This window comes from Lissotriton vulgaris, chromosome 9, assembly GCF_964263255.1.
Source record: "Lissotriton vulgaris chromosome 9, aLisVul1.2, whole genome shotgun sequence".
NCBI lineage: Eukaryota > Metazoa > Chordata > Amphibia > Caudata > Salamandridae > Lissotriton > Lissotriton vulgaris.
Genome location: NC_141697.1, coordinates 281,442,953 through 281,462,460, shown reverse-complemented (window position 1 = coordinate 281,462,460; position 19,508 = coordinate 281,442,953). Strand labels below are relative to the sequence as shown.

Here is a 19,508-nt window from a genome sequence, read left to right as displayed (position 1 = left end):
AGAAAGTATGCTTGAATAGTTCCAGTATGAGACATTGAGTGAAGCACAGGACATAAATAGCACAAAACATGTAACTGACTCAATTCCCGGTCTCAATTTTTACCCTGTGGTGCCATGCATTAACTTCTGTGTACTCTTTGGTAATTCCACAACAAGCAAGACCAGATAAATAACAGGAGGAAGCTAGTGACAAATAAACGATAATATGCAATAGAGGACATAATAAACTACATGTCATTGGGCGGATGGCAGGCAATTCTGTGCAGGAGTATTTTATTAAATAAATGTCCAATGTTTTTATGCATCTGTGGTTAGGTTTAAGGGCATTTCCAAGAGTGGGCACTATTAAATGAAGGAATGGCTGTTCTCTTCTTGGAGCAGGTGGTACAGACATAATTTGCCAATTTCCCTTCTAAGCACATTTTAAACAATGCCCACATTTGGTGTGCAATTGCACATCAAATTGTACCATGCCAATTGAGCAGACATGGTTATTTCAAAATGTGGCAGAGGGGTTCGGCTTCCCCGCTTGGCACCCGACATGAGACAGGTACTGTACACTTTCAGTCAGAACGAGTAATGGAACATGAGCCTCTACCTTGCAGGTCAGCTTTGGTCAACTCAACTTTGTTAGCAAAAGAAAAGAAGAAGCAAAAAACAAACAAAGCAGAGGTTAGTAAAGGCAGATCACCAGCTCAACATTAACCAAGCAACCAGCTACGCTTACGCCAGCAGCCACAGTGAGGCCAGGTGCGTAGCCATGACAGTGAATAGTTTGACAACACACAACTAGCAAAGTGCCCCGTCAAGCCAGAGAAATCCATTACAGAGCACATATGGGACAACACCCACCACCACAGAGCGCTATTTTGGCACAATAAAGCCTGCATAGAGTACTGACAGAAGAGTAGGCAGCTGGAATAGTGCGCAGGCAGCGGAGTGCTGGTCTATGCCCCTGAGCCACTTGGACAACAAAGAAGCGCTGCTTGAACTTTACACCAGACTAGTGGGGTACTGTGTAGTCACATCAACCTTTAGTACACCATTCAGGATCAGCTCACTGGTGGGGAAGTGGATAATTGAACAGACAAGAGCAGCGCGCAGCCAGAACAGCATGTAACTAGATTAGGGTACAGGCAGGACAAGGCATACCCAAGACAGCATGATGACAAAGCAAAGCAGCGATGAAGTCTTGATAGCACTATTGGAACGAAGAAGCCCTGAAAAACATTTCCGGTGTTCAGGAACATGCAACTTTGGGAATGCCAGTAGGAGCAACAGTTGCCGCTGGACAGGGGTTCAGATAACCTTTGGAAACTCATTCTGTTTTGAGATTAAAATGTTAACCGCATCGCTGCGGCGCGAGTTCCCCGCCCATGCTGACTCTGCCTTGCGCGGGCGGAGTCATGGCGGAACGGTTCCGTCATCCGCACAGCTCAACCGACGTGCATGACGGAACCGTTCCGTCAACAGCATCGAAGGGGTTAAGGGCCTGAAGATCGGAAGTAACTTAAAGGTAAGCAAGCATTTTCCGTGGAAGCATCTGTTGTTCTCTATTTCAATGCCTGAGTTGCAACATCATAGTTTTCTGAGGTTGACCATGTCGTTCTCTGATATCCTTTCTTAATCTCCAACAATGTGAAACGCTCTTTTCAACTCAGACAACCATTTGAATTCCAATGTGCATAATTATTGCAGGACAATCAAATATCTAATTCGGACATCTGTCGCCTATCCTGAAATTTATAGCTGTTCCAGTGCCTTCGGGATCAGCTGCTGGAGCTTTGATGGTTTCAGAAGCAATGCGATTCACATCCGACCAACCAGCCGAACCACTCTGCATTCAATCATCTGACATCGTACTCAGTCCCATCTCTTCTCTGCAAAAGTATTCACCTCAACTCAGGGCTGTAGTCACCTCTGCCCCAACCTGCCCTGCCTTCATCCACAGTCAGACCGGTATTTGGACAAATGGAGAGATTTCTCAAAAAGTCAAGTGGATTTAAATGGCAGCTAAAGCCGGGGCAGAGTTAGCCACATGCCAAGCTCTGATTACACCCTTCTAGTTAACTTACTGAAAATCCAGAGGCATCCCTGGATGATCTGACCAATTTTCAAATGATTTCCAACCTCCCCTTTCTTACAGAAGCCCTAGGAAGCTGTGATCAAGGTCAGATCAACATTTCCACAGCTGATAATGACCTCTTTAACAAGATTCAATCTGGCTTTAGATCAAGATACAGCAAAGTCACATAATTCTAAAGATATTGGACTTGTACTTTATATTCTTTATAAAGGTGACACCTGCTTCCTCATCCTCCTGGGCCTGTCTGGTACAGTAAACAACTCCCCTTTACTCACTCTTCTTAGGGAAAGGATGGGCTGAAGGGAGCGGTTCTCGGTTCGAGTGCATCACAGCTCAGGGACATTTTTACAATGATGACATCCAGATCTGTTTGAAAATGTTCTCTGCCAAAAGCATTGAAATCACAACTCACGTGCCAGCTGATGATCAGTCCTGGATGGCGATACACCATTTTTTACCCAACCTGCTTAAAACAAACTTGCTTCTGATCTCCCCCCTCCCTCTCCCCAAACAGCATTGCCCTAGTCCAAACCCAGCCAAATGCATCTCTGGCATGATCTGACACCCATCACTGTTTGATGCACCAGATTACTAAAGTTTTTCCAGGCCAAAATCTGAAACCGCAAGCACATATCAACCTTTTTAATGAAGATGGACAGCATTAGCAAAGGCTTGTAGGGAGCATACAATCATTCATCCTAGAAAATGACTTTAATCAAGTGATTAAGGCTCTGTTGCTATCAAGACTGGACTATGAAAAAACTCACTACTTGTAGGAAGTGGTTAACTACACCTAGCCCCTCTCAAAAAGGCAATTCACTCAGCTGATAGGCTGGCTATTGACACTAGAACATTTGGCCATATCTCTTCTATCCTTTTTGGAATGAATTGGCTCCACGTGGAGGCCAGACAAATCTTTAGGCTTGCCTAAATTACCCACAATGCTTTTCACTTTAGCTCTCCAATACATCTAACCCAGAATAAAACATCTCCGTTTACCAGTGATAAGTGCGGAGTTCCCGCTCACTTCTTATCAAAATCCTCATATTGAAGAAGTCGAAGACTTTAAAATAATCATTCTTCGGCGGTGCTTCGTGCTTCCTAGGCCTCGAGCTCCTGTCCTCAGACATCAGAAATGTTTCTACTTATGACTCATTAAAGAATTCTTGTCACTAGTACTTCTCAGTCAAGAAAGTCTACTCTCTGTCATTATGACTGATAAAACCACATTGTTTTTCACAAGGTTTTAAATGTTTTAGAGTATTTTAAAATGCATTTTCTGGTTATAAACACACAATATACTTAGTACCCACTCATATTACAGATTTTATTGTATGATTTGATTTTGTCAAATTGTATCTTTATAGTAGAGACATTCTTTCTCTTGTAATCCATTAAAGATGGGTCTACTGTGGTACGGAAAACTGGTAATAAATAAATACAATACCATGCCTAGATTTTGGAAGTCCTTGCATTTTTAGGGAATTTGATAAAACAAATTTACACTTAAAATGCTGGAGTAAATGACTCCCGAAACACAACAATTAAGTCAAAAGATAGAGGAGAGCAAAATGTTTTAATCAGGGCACAAGGAGTTGAAGGGGAGGTCGGTCCTGAGGCATGAAAAATAAGTAAACTTCATCTTAATGATTACCGTTTGTGCCTCGACAGCAGGAAGTTACATACAGGAGACAGCAGCCAGTGAAAGAGAACTACTTGGATTCTATACTTTTATAGTTGTTTTTCCTGGTCTTAAAATGTCCTATGAGGGCCAAACAACCATTCTCCTTTGTATACTTTTAGATCTGGAAAATTAATTTGTCACAAAGCTAGAATAGATTCCTCACACTTTACAGGAAAAAAACTCTGCTTTTATTAAAACCCTGACCCTCATCCTTTCACTTTTCCAGCACTACCAGGAGGTAATGTGCTATGGGGGTTGTAAATCTATTAGGACACATTACATAACATGTAAAACATATAGTGGCACTTTGTCTAAAAACTAGATTAGAGAGTCAAAGTTTGATTTTTTTGTGTGAAAAACATCTAACATCATATCACGTAAAAGATACATAATAATCTTTCATACACTATGGCCTTATGTTTACATACCAGGGTTTTTTGATATTTATAAACCACTGCATCTTTAATTGTGTTTAACATTAAAAGCAAATATATTAGTCACGACTGTAGATGTAGTGAAATCAAATGAAAGTCTATTTTACACTATTATGCAGCGGGCATTTAATGTGTCTACTGATTGTTGATAATGAAAGAAACTGAATTACGAAAAAATGTGTCACAAGACCCGACTAAAGGCATTGTAATCTATTGCCTTGAGACTGTTAGGTTTCAGTGCACCGTGCATATTGAGAACATAGATAAAAAGAACATAGTGTATTGTTGTCTGTTATGTATCATATCCGTGACATATGTAATAATTTAGTCAATAAATAGTTGCCAATTCATTGATTAAGTTGTCTGTGTGTGCATATATGCCTGGTCTGTGTGTGTGTCCCATTCAGATATCTACCATCATTAAATACAACAATGGGTAAAGATCAGGCAAGCACATACTTTCAAAAACAAAACACACAAAAGTAAACTCCATACAAGAAGTGATAATGGCAGGCAGAGCAGACCATTATCTTCAGAATAATGACTGGAGGACAGGAAAACACAGCTGGTTGAACTGCCAACCTCCCAGTCCAGATTCTTGTAATGAAGGGCCAAATTCGGGGCCATCATCACCATTACTGACCTTCAAAAGACAGCATGGCCTTCTCCTTGCCCAAGTGGCTGTACCTGCCAATGTATTGTAGATAGCTTGGTTTAGCAGTTTCTGCTTCACAAGATTTTTAATGTCTGGCCAACTGTGATGAGATGATATAGCCCACATACCCCAACGGAATGGAGCTATTTGGTCACTCCACTAACAGATACAATTGTTTTTCACCCATTAATGTAGAGGATAGGCATACTTGGCAGCAAATTCCATCTATCTGTCAAGATAAGTATCAACTTCCTCCAATGTTCACATATTAGCAGAATTGTGGCTGTAATGATGATGGCAATCATTTTCAATTGTGTGGATACTCCTTTCAATCAATTACCTTTAATGTCCAGTATTACAATCTTTAGGGTCTCCATCAGTGGGTAACCTCGAGATTCTCTCATGACATTTAAGCATTAATTCCAAACTATTTCTAATTTTGGACATGCCTCCTAGTGCTGGGTTTTTTCTTCCATGTCTCTTTTCAGTTTTTGTTTGGGAAAAAAGATCCTGTTAGCCGTTTTTTCTACAAAACAATATCCTCTTTTCATTTTATTTTGCATTTTAAGGTGGGCTTTTCCTCCATAATTTTACTGGTGATGACTTTTTAAAATAGTTCGTAATGACAAGCTGCGGCACAGAAGATAAAATGCTGCTAATTGGTTAGTTGATCAGTTTTCAGTAGTTTGGGGAGTGAGTGGAGTGAATGGCACACTTTAAGAAGACTGAAACAGTTATAGAAAAGAGGACCACTAAATTACTACAGTGGCTCTAGAAAAACGGACTCTACTTCACTGGATTCAGCCTTGTGATACATCTTTACATGTAGGAATCTAAGGGGTAATTTAACCGCTTGGCTGCGGGGCTTTTGCCCCGCTGTGCAGGGGGCGCGCAGAGCGACCCGTGCTCATGACGAGGTCAGCTTGTCATGAGCCACGGTGCTCGTGTGCTCATGACTAGCTGAGTTCATCATGACCACACCCGTTTGTGTGGAATGCTCGCACAGTAGGGGAATTAGCCCAGCGTGCTAGCGTTCCAACGGTCATGACGAGCTCATCTCGTCATGAGCACACTAGCACTGTGGCTCATGACGAGCTGACCTCGTCATGAGCATAGCAGGGGTTAACCCAATCTCTGTTAGTTTCAGACTTAACACATGCATCTGTAAAGCTAAACCACTTGGAAAGTGGGAATGTAAACCATCTTATGAAGCCACTTAAAACGTTTGGGAGGATGACGCTGTGCCATGAAATATGGGCTTTCTCTTGGCTTCTACTGTACTTTACTCAAATCCTTGACTTTTCACGCTTTGTTGTAGTAGTTCTACCACCTAATGTGGCACCACACTGGGACCTAGTGTCACCCTCCTTCATACTTTGGTGATAGGTCAGAATCTGATTACTGTCAGCAGTCTAGCTGTGTGTAATGTATACTGCAATACTGCACTACATTTGGTTATGCTGTCATCCTGTCCTACGGCACCACAGCTATGCCATCAACCGGAACCTTTTTTTCATACACAAAGCATCTCTATTGGCTTTACACCCACAACTCTGGTCTACGTTTACAATTCCATGGCAGCGTTACAGAATGTTTGTAAATTCATTGAATGGTCCTGCAATCCCTTCTCGACTTCTCCGGACCACTCCAGCTTACCACTTTGTTCTGTTGATCCTAGCTTTGTATCAATTATCTTTGATCCTTGTTCTGTTATGGCTATTGGGAATTAGTCCATAAAGCAAGCAACCTTAAAAATCTAGTCTCTCTATTCTATTCTTTTGGAGTCCGAGTCATGTTTTTCCCAGAAGTTGGGGCACTGTAATTTTTTGTCTTTGTTCTCTACAGAGTAGATCGAAGCCAGATGGATGCGTACACTTTCCTGGGAGTTACTTTCAATTGCTTTTCAAGTATCAAGGTCAATTTGCACCATAAAACGAGACTTCCAGTGACTTACTACTTCCCTCCTTAGCTTGTTCCTTGCTCTTAGTTTGAGACATATTTTAATGAAGCATTCCTTCCCTTTTTCTTTGGGTCACTTTCTTTATATTATTTTAACTATTAACTTAGGTCAATGCAGAGGGCATTTCCTAACGTGCAAGAATTTTTCTATGAAGAAACTTGGTTATCCCGGTACAGTTTCTGTGCCTCACCTCACCCTGGTTTTCCTTGACCTGGTAATAGTGAGAAGTAAAGGGTGGTAGAGGGAAGCAGCAGACCTTTCCTTAATGAGAGAAAGGGAAGACCATTGAGTCTGCTCTGATTTGCGCTTGATGCCTCTATCATTCTATAGAGATTTTCCCTGATGCAGGATTGAAGTCTGACTGAAAGGAGTGGGGAATGGGAAGAGGTGCATTTTTTAGTAAAATAACCACAAAGCTAAAATTGTATAACTTTTTAGTTCAACCACATATCCTTGTTGAATCAAGCTGGATTGAGCAAAATTAACCCATAAATGCACCCAGAGATGTATTGAACAAAAGCAGATCAATCATTCTCCAATCCCTATAGGATCTCTAAATGTGAAACAGCGTTTACAACGCTGTCTCTACAACACGGTTCCTTTACATTGCAGTTTTTACAACGACCGCGTTGTTACCATACGTACCATTAGATCGCAAGTTGTTTCAACGACTAGCTGTAGGCGGTGTGCTGGTGTTGGATTTAGAATCCAACACTTTCCCTGCCTTTGCACAAACTGGAGTAGGTATACTAAATAATACTATTCCTAAGTCCAGCGCGCCCCCTATAGCAACTCATTAAAATGACTTGCGATGTAATGGTTCGCGTTGAAACAACATGGTCGTTGCAACAACCGCGTTCTAATGGAATGCGTGAACAACGCATTCATTGTAAAGAGCCCAATTCTTCTAAACTCATGCAATCTCTGGCCTTTAAATGACTCGTTTAAACAGGTCATAATGGTTGAGATTTTGCCACCATCCGATGCTCTCTCTATCTAGACCAGCAGTGTTCTTTTCAGTGAGGGGACCATGTCCACACTGACATCTAATCTGCACTAAACAAAGGAGATGCCACCATCTAGGTCCTTCCAGCTGTTCAGATTTGCGAATAAACCAGCCTCATAAACGCAAAATGCTTCTGAAGCTTGCACCACTTTCCTGATGTACTCTAAAACAAATATTACTATTAAATTCTTTTCTCATGAAATATTGATTTTTTTCTCTGAAACATGAAAGTATGCCTGCATCAAATAGTCAGAGACGTGCCAGAACCCCTGGCAGCACTGGTGCTGGCATCACCAACAGAGTACCCGAAAAGGCAAACGCCCTGTGATAAGACCATTCCGTCAAGAAGATTTAACTGTGGAGGTGGTGTACTTTAGAAGAAATTGACAGAATGGCGTCTCATGTCTGTGGCACATTTAAATCCGAATTAAAATCTTAATTATTTGTTCACTGAAAATTAGGTGGATTTGGAGACTTGACTTTAATTCGCTGCTCGAAGGCCAAGTAGATTCTCAGTAGTCTAGTTCAGGCACAAAAATACTGCAGACTTTTCTATAAAAAGATTCATTTTTATTGACACAATGTGTTCCACCTATAATATCAGGGACTGAATAGCGTATATTAGCATGGGAACATATCCACATAGCCCAGGGCCTGTGGCTGGTACCTGGATCTGGGGCAGAGTGAGTGAGATGTCAGACAGGCCTTACATCTGATTTTGCCCCAATCCTAAACACGACTTGGCCACGCCAACCAATCATAATCTTCCATATTTCTTCATTAGCTAAACCACTCTGTCCTTCCTGGCGTATCCAGGAATATAAGGCCCACTAATGGCTGATTAATGATGAAAAGTATTCAGTGAGGATTGCCATTTGAACTCTCACCTGTACAAAAGCATTAGCCCTTAAATATTGGGGTGCACCCCAACTGCCCCTTCCCCCACAGACGGCTCTTCTCCATACACACACATTTACCCAACTCAAATGACAAACAGAATTCTTTTGGCTTTAACTGTGTTTTTTATTCTACAAGCGTCAGAGGGACCCAGTTGTGTATGAAAGTGAACTTATGCCACTGAGCGGGCGATTTAGAACATCAAATCTGGACGAAGACACACATTGTTGACAATCACAAAAGTTAGTGCACTGCAGTCGTCACTGTGGCTAACATGCAATTAACTCTCTGAAACCAGCATACTAGCTGGAGGGTGAACCTACATAGAAAGAGGGGTTGACTTCGTTACGAGCGTGGATGACTGCTCTAGACATGAAATAAACAAAAAGGGCTAAAATGCGGCGGAACTTCTGGTGTGTTTGTGAGGGACAGACCATAAGGAGGATCGGGTTTCTGGTTACTGAGCTTAAAGTTTTCATTACTGACCCTTTCAGTCTCATCTATATTCACTGTCCTAGGTATTCGGTGGGTATGGACTTGCGATGTTGCCTCACCCAAGGGTCCACATCCAGGAGAGGGGCTGCAGGTATGTAGTCGAGCCTAGCCCCTGAGAAACATTTTGGGACTTTAAGAGTCATTGAAAGATAGATTGGCAGGATTCAGTAATGGGGACCCAAGGTTTACGTATATGTCTAGCATCTTGGGGATGGAAAGACAGAAATAAAGAGAGAGAGAGTGTGTGCATGTTTATGTGAGTGTGTCCAAAATCTCCATGTGTACAGCATCTTTTGCATGTCTGGCTGCAACCATCTACCCCCACACACACTCGTTGGACACTGAATCAGTGTGTGCATGTTTGTGTGTATGTTGTGTTTCTTGATTTAGGAGACTGCATAGGTGCAATTGTGCAACACATTGTATAAGACTGCCTGCAACTATCTGTCTGAGTGCACAATTGCTGTATATTGACTCTGACTATGCGTGTGTGTGAGAGAGAGAGCGAGAGAGAGAGACTGTCTGCACATTCATAGTCGCACTATTGTGTCCGTCTGTATGTCTTCAGGAAATAACCTATTATTCGGCTGCAACAGTCTGCCTATTTGCCACTTTCAAGCACAGCATGGGTGTCTCCAGTCAGATGGCCTATTTCTTTGTCTGCACTGTCACCACAGCCCAGTATAAGTGACGCATTGGCAACCCTTAGTAAGTTAGTTGGGCTAATTGCACTGTAGTGGAGCACTGCCAGCCAGCTCTAATCCACGTGCAAGGCTGTATAGGTTGTGTGTATCACTGGTGAGCTAGCCTAATGGAATATCTCTTCAACCCAGTTCTATCTGAATTGATCTCAGGGTCACATCTATCTCATTGGAGATGCAGCGTTCGGGCATCAGCCTGTGCCTGCCCATAGGTCTAGCAACCGTGTTTCCCTAGGTATGGGGACCTCCAAGGGTGTGCAAGTGGCAGTGCCTCAAATGAAGTCCACATCCTTCCATCAGCATCCTTAAACATAGAAATCTCCTGGACAAATCATGGATAGCCAGAACCATCCACAGAGAGGTGAAGGGTTTTTTCAGGTCTGGTTAGAGGATATAAAAACAGTGGCAAGACGTCATCCTGTAGGATTGGCTAGTTCTCTCACACCCCTTACTCTTCACTGGTGCAATAAGCTGTCGACCTTACTCTGGAGTAGTGGCACAAGCTCGCCCAAACCTAGCGAATTTCCTTTTACGCTCCAGTCTGATATTACTTTATCTGCTGTAAATTTTCCTTGTCCAAAGACTCTGCATCCAGGTTACACCGGCAACAATTCTAGTTCCCTTCTTTGAATACCCTTCTCCTATATGTGGCCGGTTCCATTATTATCCGATTTTCATGTAAGTTGTTTATGGCTAGATTTTGGATTATTGTGCTGTCTCCTGCAGACAGTTTTTCTAATGATGCCAAATTACCCCATTCTTAAGTTGAACTGACTGCCGTTAAGAAATCAGTCTAAAGAAAAGATATTCTAAGCTTCCAGTGCTGGGTGATGGGTTGAGGTCTCTATGCAGTGAAACGTGATCTTCAATTAATCTTGTCCTACAGGTCTGGGAAGATCTGGACACATCCCCCAAGACCATGGGTGACCTAGCCTCTTAGATTGTTGCAGTGCAATGGAGTCAGCATGTGAGTGGGAGCTAGTCTTCTCTACTAGCAGATGACTAATGACACATCTAGGTGCCATTGACAGATCACACAACAACTTCTTCAAACATATCAAGTATTGCGCGAATTTTAATGCACTGCAAATATGGAGTGAAGCATCGTCCATCGCAACAGATGGAGTTTCGAGGACAGCCAGGTCCTTTCTTAGTCAGAAATAAATGCAGGCACCAAGTGAAGGAAGGGAAAAGAAAGTTGGGGTAAAGTTCCCGGTTCTCCACGCTCACAAGCGAGCATGGGATTTCTCAGTAATGACACTTATAGACAAACTATAGTAAGCTATAGGTAAACATATCACCCATGTATGATATCAAGTGAATGTTAACCAAAAAGAGTGCTGGGTGGGGACTATACCTTCACTTGGGCGGAGAAAGCAGATTTCTAAATCTGTCCAAGCTTGCTTTAGGCTCATACCAGCTCTGAGTAAATCAAAGGCAAATCCAATCCCTTCTCTCCACTGGTGATGCCTTATTAAAATGTCTGTCCCATTCTTAATGCAGTCTGTGTACAAATAGGGTGACACCTAAAGGGGTAAATCCATCTGGGAATCCCAATATTCAGCTGATCAGTACTGGTTTCTCTATCCCTGTCTCCAACGAATTCCTTAATCTGCAAAATCCCTGATCACTATTTTCAAATAGGTTTCATCATGTTCTGTGTTTATAGCGCCTCGAGACCCTCACGGGTGAGTAGCACGCTTTATAAACCCCCTGATTGATTGATTGATATTATTATAGTTTCCAGGGCTCCACCCAGATGATGAATGTCTGCACAGAAACTGACTCGTCTTTGAAGGGATGCCTCAAGATGTTGCATAGTTAGACTATTTATCCCTATTTAATAGAATGCATCATAGCTCATAAGTAATTAAAACCACGGTGCTCTGCGCGTCCTGCCAACAAAAGACGACCATGACCCAGGTTTACTAATAAAATAATTATTATTCTCTAATAAGCAGTTCGAACAACTGTCACAAATAGTCATATAATACAGGCTTTTAAATGCACCAATGTACATCAATGTTTGGTATAAAAAGGCTAAAAGTAAGTTCCAGTCACTTCTGTATAAATAGCACCACATATATTGACACTGTTCATTTCTAAACCACAGGAGATAACCCCAGAAAACCCAGCCACACAAGAAACTAGAAGAGAAGGTTCTCTATTAACCTTTTACTGCTTAAATGCCTGTTGCTTTGATTGTGTTGTCATGGCTTCTGCCCATGTGTCAGTGCTGAGTGTGCTGTCACTGCCTCTATCTCCTGTATTCTCATCACAAATACTTATTCTCATTGCTACATACTATTTTAATCCTCATTTCATATTCCAATTTCACTCCTATTCCTTTCCTGCAAACATCCATCTTGGGTTGCTATTCTCTTTTACCCTGTCTATGCATACCTTCATTGACAATGGCCATCCTCACCTTCTATGTGCGTCTTCACTTCCTATTCTCATCTTCCCTGCATATATCCATCTTACTTGCTATGCCCATTTATAACGCCTATGCTTATCTTCACTGACGATGCCGATCTCCACTGTGTGTGGGTACAGTCACTGTCAATGCCCGTCACCATAAATAATGGTCATCTTTGCCGACGATGCTGATCTCTGCGCATGATACTCATCTTCTATGGCCATATCCACTATCTATTCTCATATTCATTGTCCTTGCTTATTTTCACTGTCAACGCCCATCTCCACTAAATAACACTAATCTTCACCGATGATGCTGATCTTCACTCCCTATGCTCATCTTCTCTGTCCATCTCCACTATCTATGCTCATCTTCAATGTCTATGCTTATGTTCACTGGCAATACCCATCTCCACAAATAATGGTCATCTTCACTGACGATGCTGATCTCCATGCATGATGCTCATCTTCTATGCCCATCTCTACTATCTATGCTTCTCTACATTGTCTCTGCTTATGTTCACTATCAATGCCCATCTCCACAAAATAACACTAATCTTCGCCGACGATGCTGATCTTCACTCCCTATGCTCATTTTATGTGTCCTTCTCTACTATCTATGCTCATCTTCATTGTCTATGCTTATGTTCACTCGCAATGCCCGTCTCCACAAATAATGGTCATCTTCGCTGATGATGCTGATCTCCACGCATGATGCTCATCTTCTATGCCCATCTCTACTATCTATGCTCCTCTACATTGTCTTTGCTTATGCTCACTGGCAATGCCCGTCTCCACAAATAATGGTCATCTTTGCTGACGACACTGATCTCCACGCATGATGCTCATCTTCTCTGTCCATCTCTACTATCTATGCTCATCTTCATTGTCCATGCTTATGTTCACTGCTAATTACCATCTCCACTAAATAACGGTCATCTTTTCTAACTATGCTGATCTCCATTCCTGATGCTTACCTTCTCTGTCCACGCCCATCTTCGCTTCCAATGTTAATCTTTTCTGCCTAAGCCTACCTCCATTGTTTATGCCCCTCTTTACTACCAATATCTATGTCTTTTGCAAATGCTAATCTACTCTGTCTATGCACACTGTGGTGTGTTTTTATCTTCTACCTCTCTTTACATGTGTTCAGGGCCTCTATTTTACCTGCCTACCTTCCTGCCAAGTACATAGCACAAGCAATTACTCTCAACAAGAGGAGGGCACACAATACCTCCGCACCCCAAGCCCGTCTTCATCTCTTAGGACCAATGTTTAGCCAGTTTTGAACCTAACTACATCACTCTTTTGAAGAGCTCTTGGTAAGATTGCCACACTTCTCAGCAGCTCCTGCCTACTGTCTCTCTAAGTAGTTCTCAACCTTCGTGCTTGTCCCCCTGTGCTGTAACCTCGAGTGTGTCGCCTATTCCAGTGTCTAATGCTGAGGCGTAACAAAGGCCTCTGCTGCCCCTGCTTTTAGTGGAGTGGGAAGGGCACCCTCCAAGGCCCCAATTCAGCCCAATGCCTAAAAGTAATCATGAGATCTGGGAATCTAGTAAAACACACTCAAAAACATGTTGATAACTTGATCAGAAATTCCATTTGGTTAACAATATTTGACATTTAGACATTTAAACAGCCTCTATCACTGAGAACGTTTTCCTTTGGCGATTAAACTAAAATGTTAGTCATTTTCAAGTCTCTGATTTTCCAAAGTAGTACAGTCCAGAATGTCACAAGCGACCCCAAACCCCGAACTACCCCAGCGCAGTGTCTGCATGCTTGTTCTGTGCCAAGGGGCATGTTGTCCTTTGCTGGTGAGCAGGTCATTGTGTGATGCATCATGGCTTTCTTTGATTCGTTGAGGGCCCTTGAGGACAGGAGACTAAATGACAGCAAGTTATACACGTTGTCACACCCAAGGCCTCTCTCTTCACAATGGTAGAGCTTTAGTGTTGATCCTCAATGGAACTACTGACCAAGTTATTGGGTTCATTAAAAGCCCATATACTGACCTCCTTTTCCTTGTGGTCTCTGTTGAGGTAGCTCAATCATAGTTACTCAAAGCTGCTCTGGGAATTTCGTTTTTTGAAGGATCTCTCTGTACAGCACCCATTGTCTGGGGAACTGGTTTCTTTCGAGTCTCAGCAATGACGCAGAACATCCTGTGTTTCTGGGCAAATCACTTAATCTCCCCGTGCCTAACCAAAAAAAAATTATAATGAATGTGTCCTCATGTAATGTAACTGGCGCTATGTAAAGTGCTCTGATACCCGATTCGGGTCAAGTTTGCGCTATATAAAACTCTGTGAAATTTAAATTATAAAAATTAAGGTACTGCTTTATCAAGCAGAGGCTGACAAGCCCTGGTGTTGTCATAACACAACATGTATATTTGTAAAGAGCACGTTCCCTCATAGGTCTCTTGGCGCTGAATAACAGATGTTTATTGTTGCCCAACTCAATGGTACACATTTTATCGACCTCAGATGGATGAAAGACTGAGGGGACCCACGGGGATTTGAACCTGTGACCATGAGGTCGAACACAGGCCCCTGCAGTGGATGCATTAGTACACTGAGCCACCAGACTCTGCTCATCAGTGGATGACCGCCATGCCGGTTTCAGGACTCGTCGCAGTCCAATCATCTACCAAGCAGGTAGATCACATGAAGAACCCTTAATTCTTCGAATCTGGACAACACCGTGGGGGTGTTCTACAGTATTGAAATCCCGTAGCCTAAGAGCAGCCCTAGTGAGAGCCAGGGTACAGGAATCAGAGAAAAATTTGACTCCATCCAAATTTGTTTGTCTGCTTTTTTTTTTTACAGTAAAAGTATTCCCTGCAAGAACTTCTAAAATGATCTGGTAGGATGTATTTGGCCTCTCTTTGCAAACCAAAGATGTTGGAGAGTTTTCTCATATAGCTGCAAACGTCAAAGTCTCCTGAACAGGCAGAATGAAAAGTAGACGTAGAGGCTTAGATATGACCATCCGATTGTGGCATTTAAAATCCAAAATGCGGTCTTTCTGATAGAAAAGCATATCTCCATTCATTTGTGCTTAAGCCTAGGGACCGTCCAAACAATGTTATGCTCACAGTGCACTCACTGCCTCTATAACACTCTCCTGTAACTACATGGTGAGCTCTGTTATGGGCATTGCTATGTGCTGATGTTTGCCACAAAGACTTCTTCACCGACCCTAAACCAATCCTGGTGCTGATGGGCACCACAACTCTTCTTCAAAGACCCCCAACCAATCATGGCCCTGATGCATGCCATAAAGGCTTCTTTACAGACTCCAAACCAATCATGGTCCTAATGAGCACCACAAAGGTTTCTTCCCAGACCCCAAACCAATCATGGCCCTGATGGGCGCCACAAAGGCTTCATCACAGACTTCCCCCCAACCAATCACAGCCCTAATTATTGCCACAAATGCTTCTTCCCAGACCCCCAACCAATCTGGCGCAGTGTTGTTGCAAATCAGAGACCAGGCGGTGACATGCTGATGACGGTGATGGAGGTCGCAATGAGCGCCAAGCCCAGAGAGGCTCCCAACGAAGTTCCCAAGGAAGGTTCCAGGGAAAGTTCCAAGGAAGGTCCCGGGGATGGAAAAAAGCTGGGCGCAGGGGATGGGGTGACCGGGGTATTGTTGGAGATGAGGATGAGTTGAGAGGGCAGCCTGCCTGAAAGCGTGCTGCTCCTATAGAGAGTTATACCTTCACATCCACGCTCGATCTGACCGCTGCGGTGGAGAGCATCGCTGATGAGGTCTGGGAGCCGTCCGTTTAGGTCCACCGAAGCCAGGCATCCCTGAAATCCATCCCGAGATGCTACTAGCTTGGGAAGGTTGCTGTACATGCCCTGCCCCAGACCAGCGATGTAGAGATCACCTGTATTCATGGAAACAAATGCGACATTATGGGAAGGTCTCGTGCTTCATATAGATGCATATATTAGCTGTAATGCTAAAGCTTTAATGATATGGCAATCACAATTATTATTCCATCTACATGCTATATTACCAAAATATCGAATTTCAAGTACGGCGCTACAAAATATACTGGTCAATATAATGGCTACCAAATTTTTGTGAAAGTCAATACATAGAAAAGAAGAGATTAACTATTCTTAACTCCACATTTGAGGTTCTGTGAATTCTGAACCTGGGTCATAAAGGTCGTGGTTCTGTTACGATTTTGGTAACAGCGAACCGTAAACAGTGAGTTCAGCAAGTATGAGTGTTTTCATCATGTTACACCGATGGATTTACTGTGTATTTGAAGATTTCGTTCTGAACCATGGGTTCCATTTTGTGCATGGTAGCCATTTTGTAGTTGCCCTCACATAGGCTGATGACTTTAGATGACTGCTGGATGGCCTGAGTGAACTTACCCTGTTGCCTGAAGCTGACCTTGTTAGACCAGTTTCTTGCCCAGTAGCTGATCAAGATTAAGGATCAGAGCACAGGAGATTGTAAAGTTTGGTATGCACATACACACCCCTTATCCTACCTCTCATCTGTTTCTGTTCCCTCTTTTTATGACCTGTTTACGATATGGGTTTGTCCAGCTTGTGTAAGAAGGAATGTTGGGTTTTTTGCATGCTTGCAAAAGCTAGGACTGCCCCTTACTTTTGTGCTGAGTCCTGTAACCCTAAAACATATAAAAGGCCTCTGTCCTCTGTATTCCTCAGACTGCCTCATTCAATTGCTAAGGCAGCTGGGTGGCATAGCCTCACTTAATTAAGTTTAATAAAGATGTCTTTTTCATATTTCAGCTTCTGTGCCAAGTTCTTTATTGATATTAGTAAGACCCCTGAGAATGGAGATTTTGGATTTCCTCACATTTAAATTCCTTGATAACAAAGGTATCTCAATGTGGAGGTGAGATTAATAAATCTATAGCTGCCTATATATACTTTCCTGCACAATATTTTTGTTAGTTGATTTTCTTGCAGAAATATTTTTGTAGTAAATATTTTTATGCTTGATATTCTGACATGCATCGCATGTATATTTTGCATGGCTCAGTCAATGCACTCAGTCCAGTTCTGTTTCTGAATTTTATACCAATAACATCGCACAATCATTTACTGACATTAGTAGCACAGCTCCCTGCTGACTGGCGGACACACATGTCAATCACCGCCCTGTGTGCACACATGCTGTACTATAGAAAGCTTGAGTTCAGATTATGTTGGCCTCAAGTCGATATCCGTGTGTTCACAGAGAACGTTTAAGAGTACTGGGACACACTGTAGAATAAACTCTCTCCTTTGTTAGTTGATTAGAATCATGTCAAATTTAGGAAAGCCCTGAAACCTTTTTTTAAATTAAACCATCTAGTAGTTGTAGCTTCATGAAGAGATTCTACCTTCCAAAATTCTATAGGACCAAGTGGCCGCTTATGGGGTATTTTCCTGTGAATTATAAATTTAATAGTAGATATATCCATCCGTATTCTTTTCTTTTTATGCATGTGCTGCACTAGGACATGGTTCAGTTTCAACTAGGAATAGTCACCTTGCTCATACGCAGGTACACTCCAACTTTAGTATTAGCACCCTGTCTATGTGAACACATTGCTTTATAACAGCATCAAGTTCTGAGGACCCTAGCCTCCTCGCGATATGCACGTTGCATCATAAGGCCCTCGAGGTCGAGGTATGGTGGTCCCCCACCTTCTTGTGTTTCACTAGATTCCCAGCAGTTTGGACCTCGTTGGCTGCGTCTAAACATTTACCTTTCAGGTCGAGGTTCTTCGCACCGTTGATGACCTGCGTGACCATCTTGGTGTCCACCTTGAGGGAGTGGGTGTTGCTGTTGTCCCGGGTGATGACTACGTTGTGCCACTGGTTGTCGTTCAGGGCCCTTTCGCTGTTCCCCTTGATCACATTGGGCCCGTTGCCAAGATCGAACACATAGTGAATATAACTGAAACACACAAGAGCATGATGGGATTAAATCAGCTGCCTTGATGCTCTGCAAAACCACTGATAAAACACCATTATTAAGATTCTCTGCCTACTACTGCACTTCTTTGCATCATTTCTTCCAGTAGAACAGTAACCCAGGTGTGTCCCATGGAGGCCATGTACAGCAGATCTACCAATAAACTTCAACACCGGTCGCAACTCCTCAAAAGCCTCATCTGCAGCATCCAAGCAGGGTAAACATCGTTTACCACGAAGTTTTCACAACGCAGTACCTTTAGCACGCATCCCTTACAACGCAAGTCGTTACCACGACTTGCGCTGGAGGGCGCTAAAGGTTTAAAAATAGTTAATTTACTATCCGAACACCTTCCCTAGGGTCCACGGGGACTGGTGTTAGAATAGTAAATTATACTATTCGAAATCCGCACCCCCAACGCAAGTGGTGGTAACGACTTGCGTTGTAAGGGATGCGTGCTAAAGGGATGCGTTGTGACGGTACGCGTTGTACCGTCATACATCCCTAAGCAGTGCTGGTGATGAGACCGGACACTGCCAATGTGCCACAGCACTTGCACCCCAGTCTTGCTGGCCGCAGTACCCATACATTCTATTGCTGCTGGGTTTAGGGGAGTTCCATCAAAGCACCTCAGCCTTGAGCTGAATAAATTCTCCTTTCACAGTACCCAGACCCAGACACAGTACTGACCCAGACCCCGTACCTGGACCCAGACACCGTGCCTGGACCCGGACATTGTACATGGAACCAGACAGCATGCCTGGACCCAGACACAGTACGTGGACCCAGATACCGTACATTGACCCAGACACTGTACATGGAACCAGACAGCATGCCTGGACCCAGACACCGTGCCTGGACCAGGACACTGTACATGGAACCAGACAGCATGCCTGGACCCAGACACCGTACCTTAACCCAGACACCGTACCTTGACCCAGACACCATGCCTGGACCCAGACACTGTACATGGAACCAGACAGCATACCTTGACCCAGACACCCTACCTTGACCCAGACACCCTACCTTGACCCAGACACCCTACCTGGTCCCAGAAACCCTACCTGGACCCAGACACCCTACCTGGACCCAGACACCGCACCTGGACCCAGACACCGTACGTTGACCCTGACACCGTACCTGGACCCAGACACCGTACCTGGACCCAGACACCGTACCTGGACCCAGACACCGCACCTGGACCCAGACACCGT

The 19,508-nt window shown here is 43.2% G+C and overlaps 1 protein-coding gene across 23 annotated transcripts in view; it reads right to left on the bottom strand.

Moving 5' to 3' along the window:
- NRXN3 (neurexin 3) overlaps positions 1–19,508 on the bottom strand; it is a 2,233,908-nt gene that overhangs the window by 962,877 nt on the left and 1,251,523 nt on the right. For 15 of the 23 annotated variants that reach the window (XR_015299916.1, XR_015299918.1, XR_015299917.1 and 12 more), the window contains 3 exons: positions 18,086–18,276; positions 16,061–16,234; positions 599–625 (listed from right to left, as the gene is read on the bottom strand). Coding sequence is in view for 18 of the 23 variants with exons in the window: in XM_086937585.1 (XP_086793711.1) it covers positions 599–625; positions 16,061–16,234; positions 18,086–18,276 (392 nt within the window). In the remaining 5 variants the exon portion in view is untranslated. The remainder of the gene's footprint in view (positions 1–598; positions 626–16,060; positions 16,235–18,085; positions 18,277–19,508) is intronic. The other 8 variants (XR_015299920.1, XM_086937570.1, XM_086937575.1 and 5 more) reach the window with 1 other exon arrangement.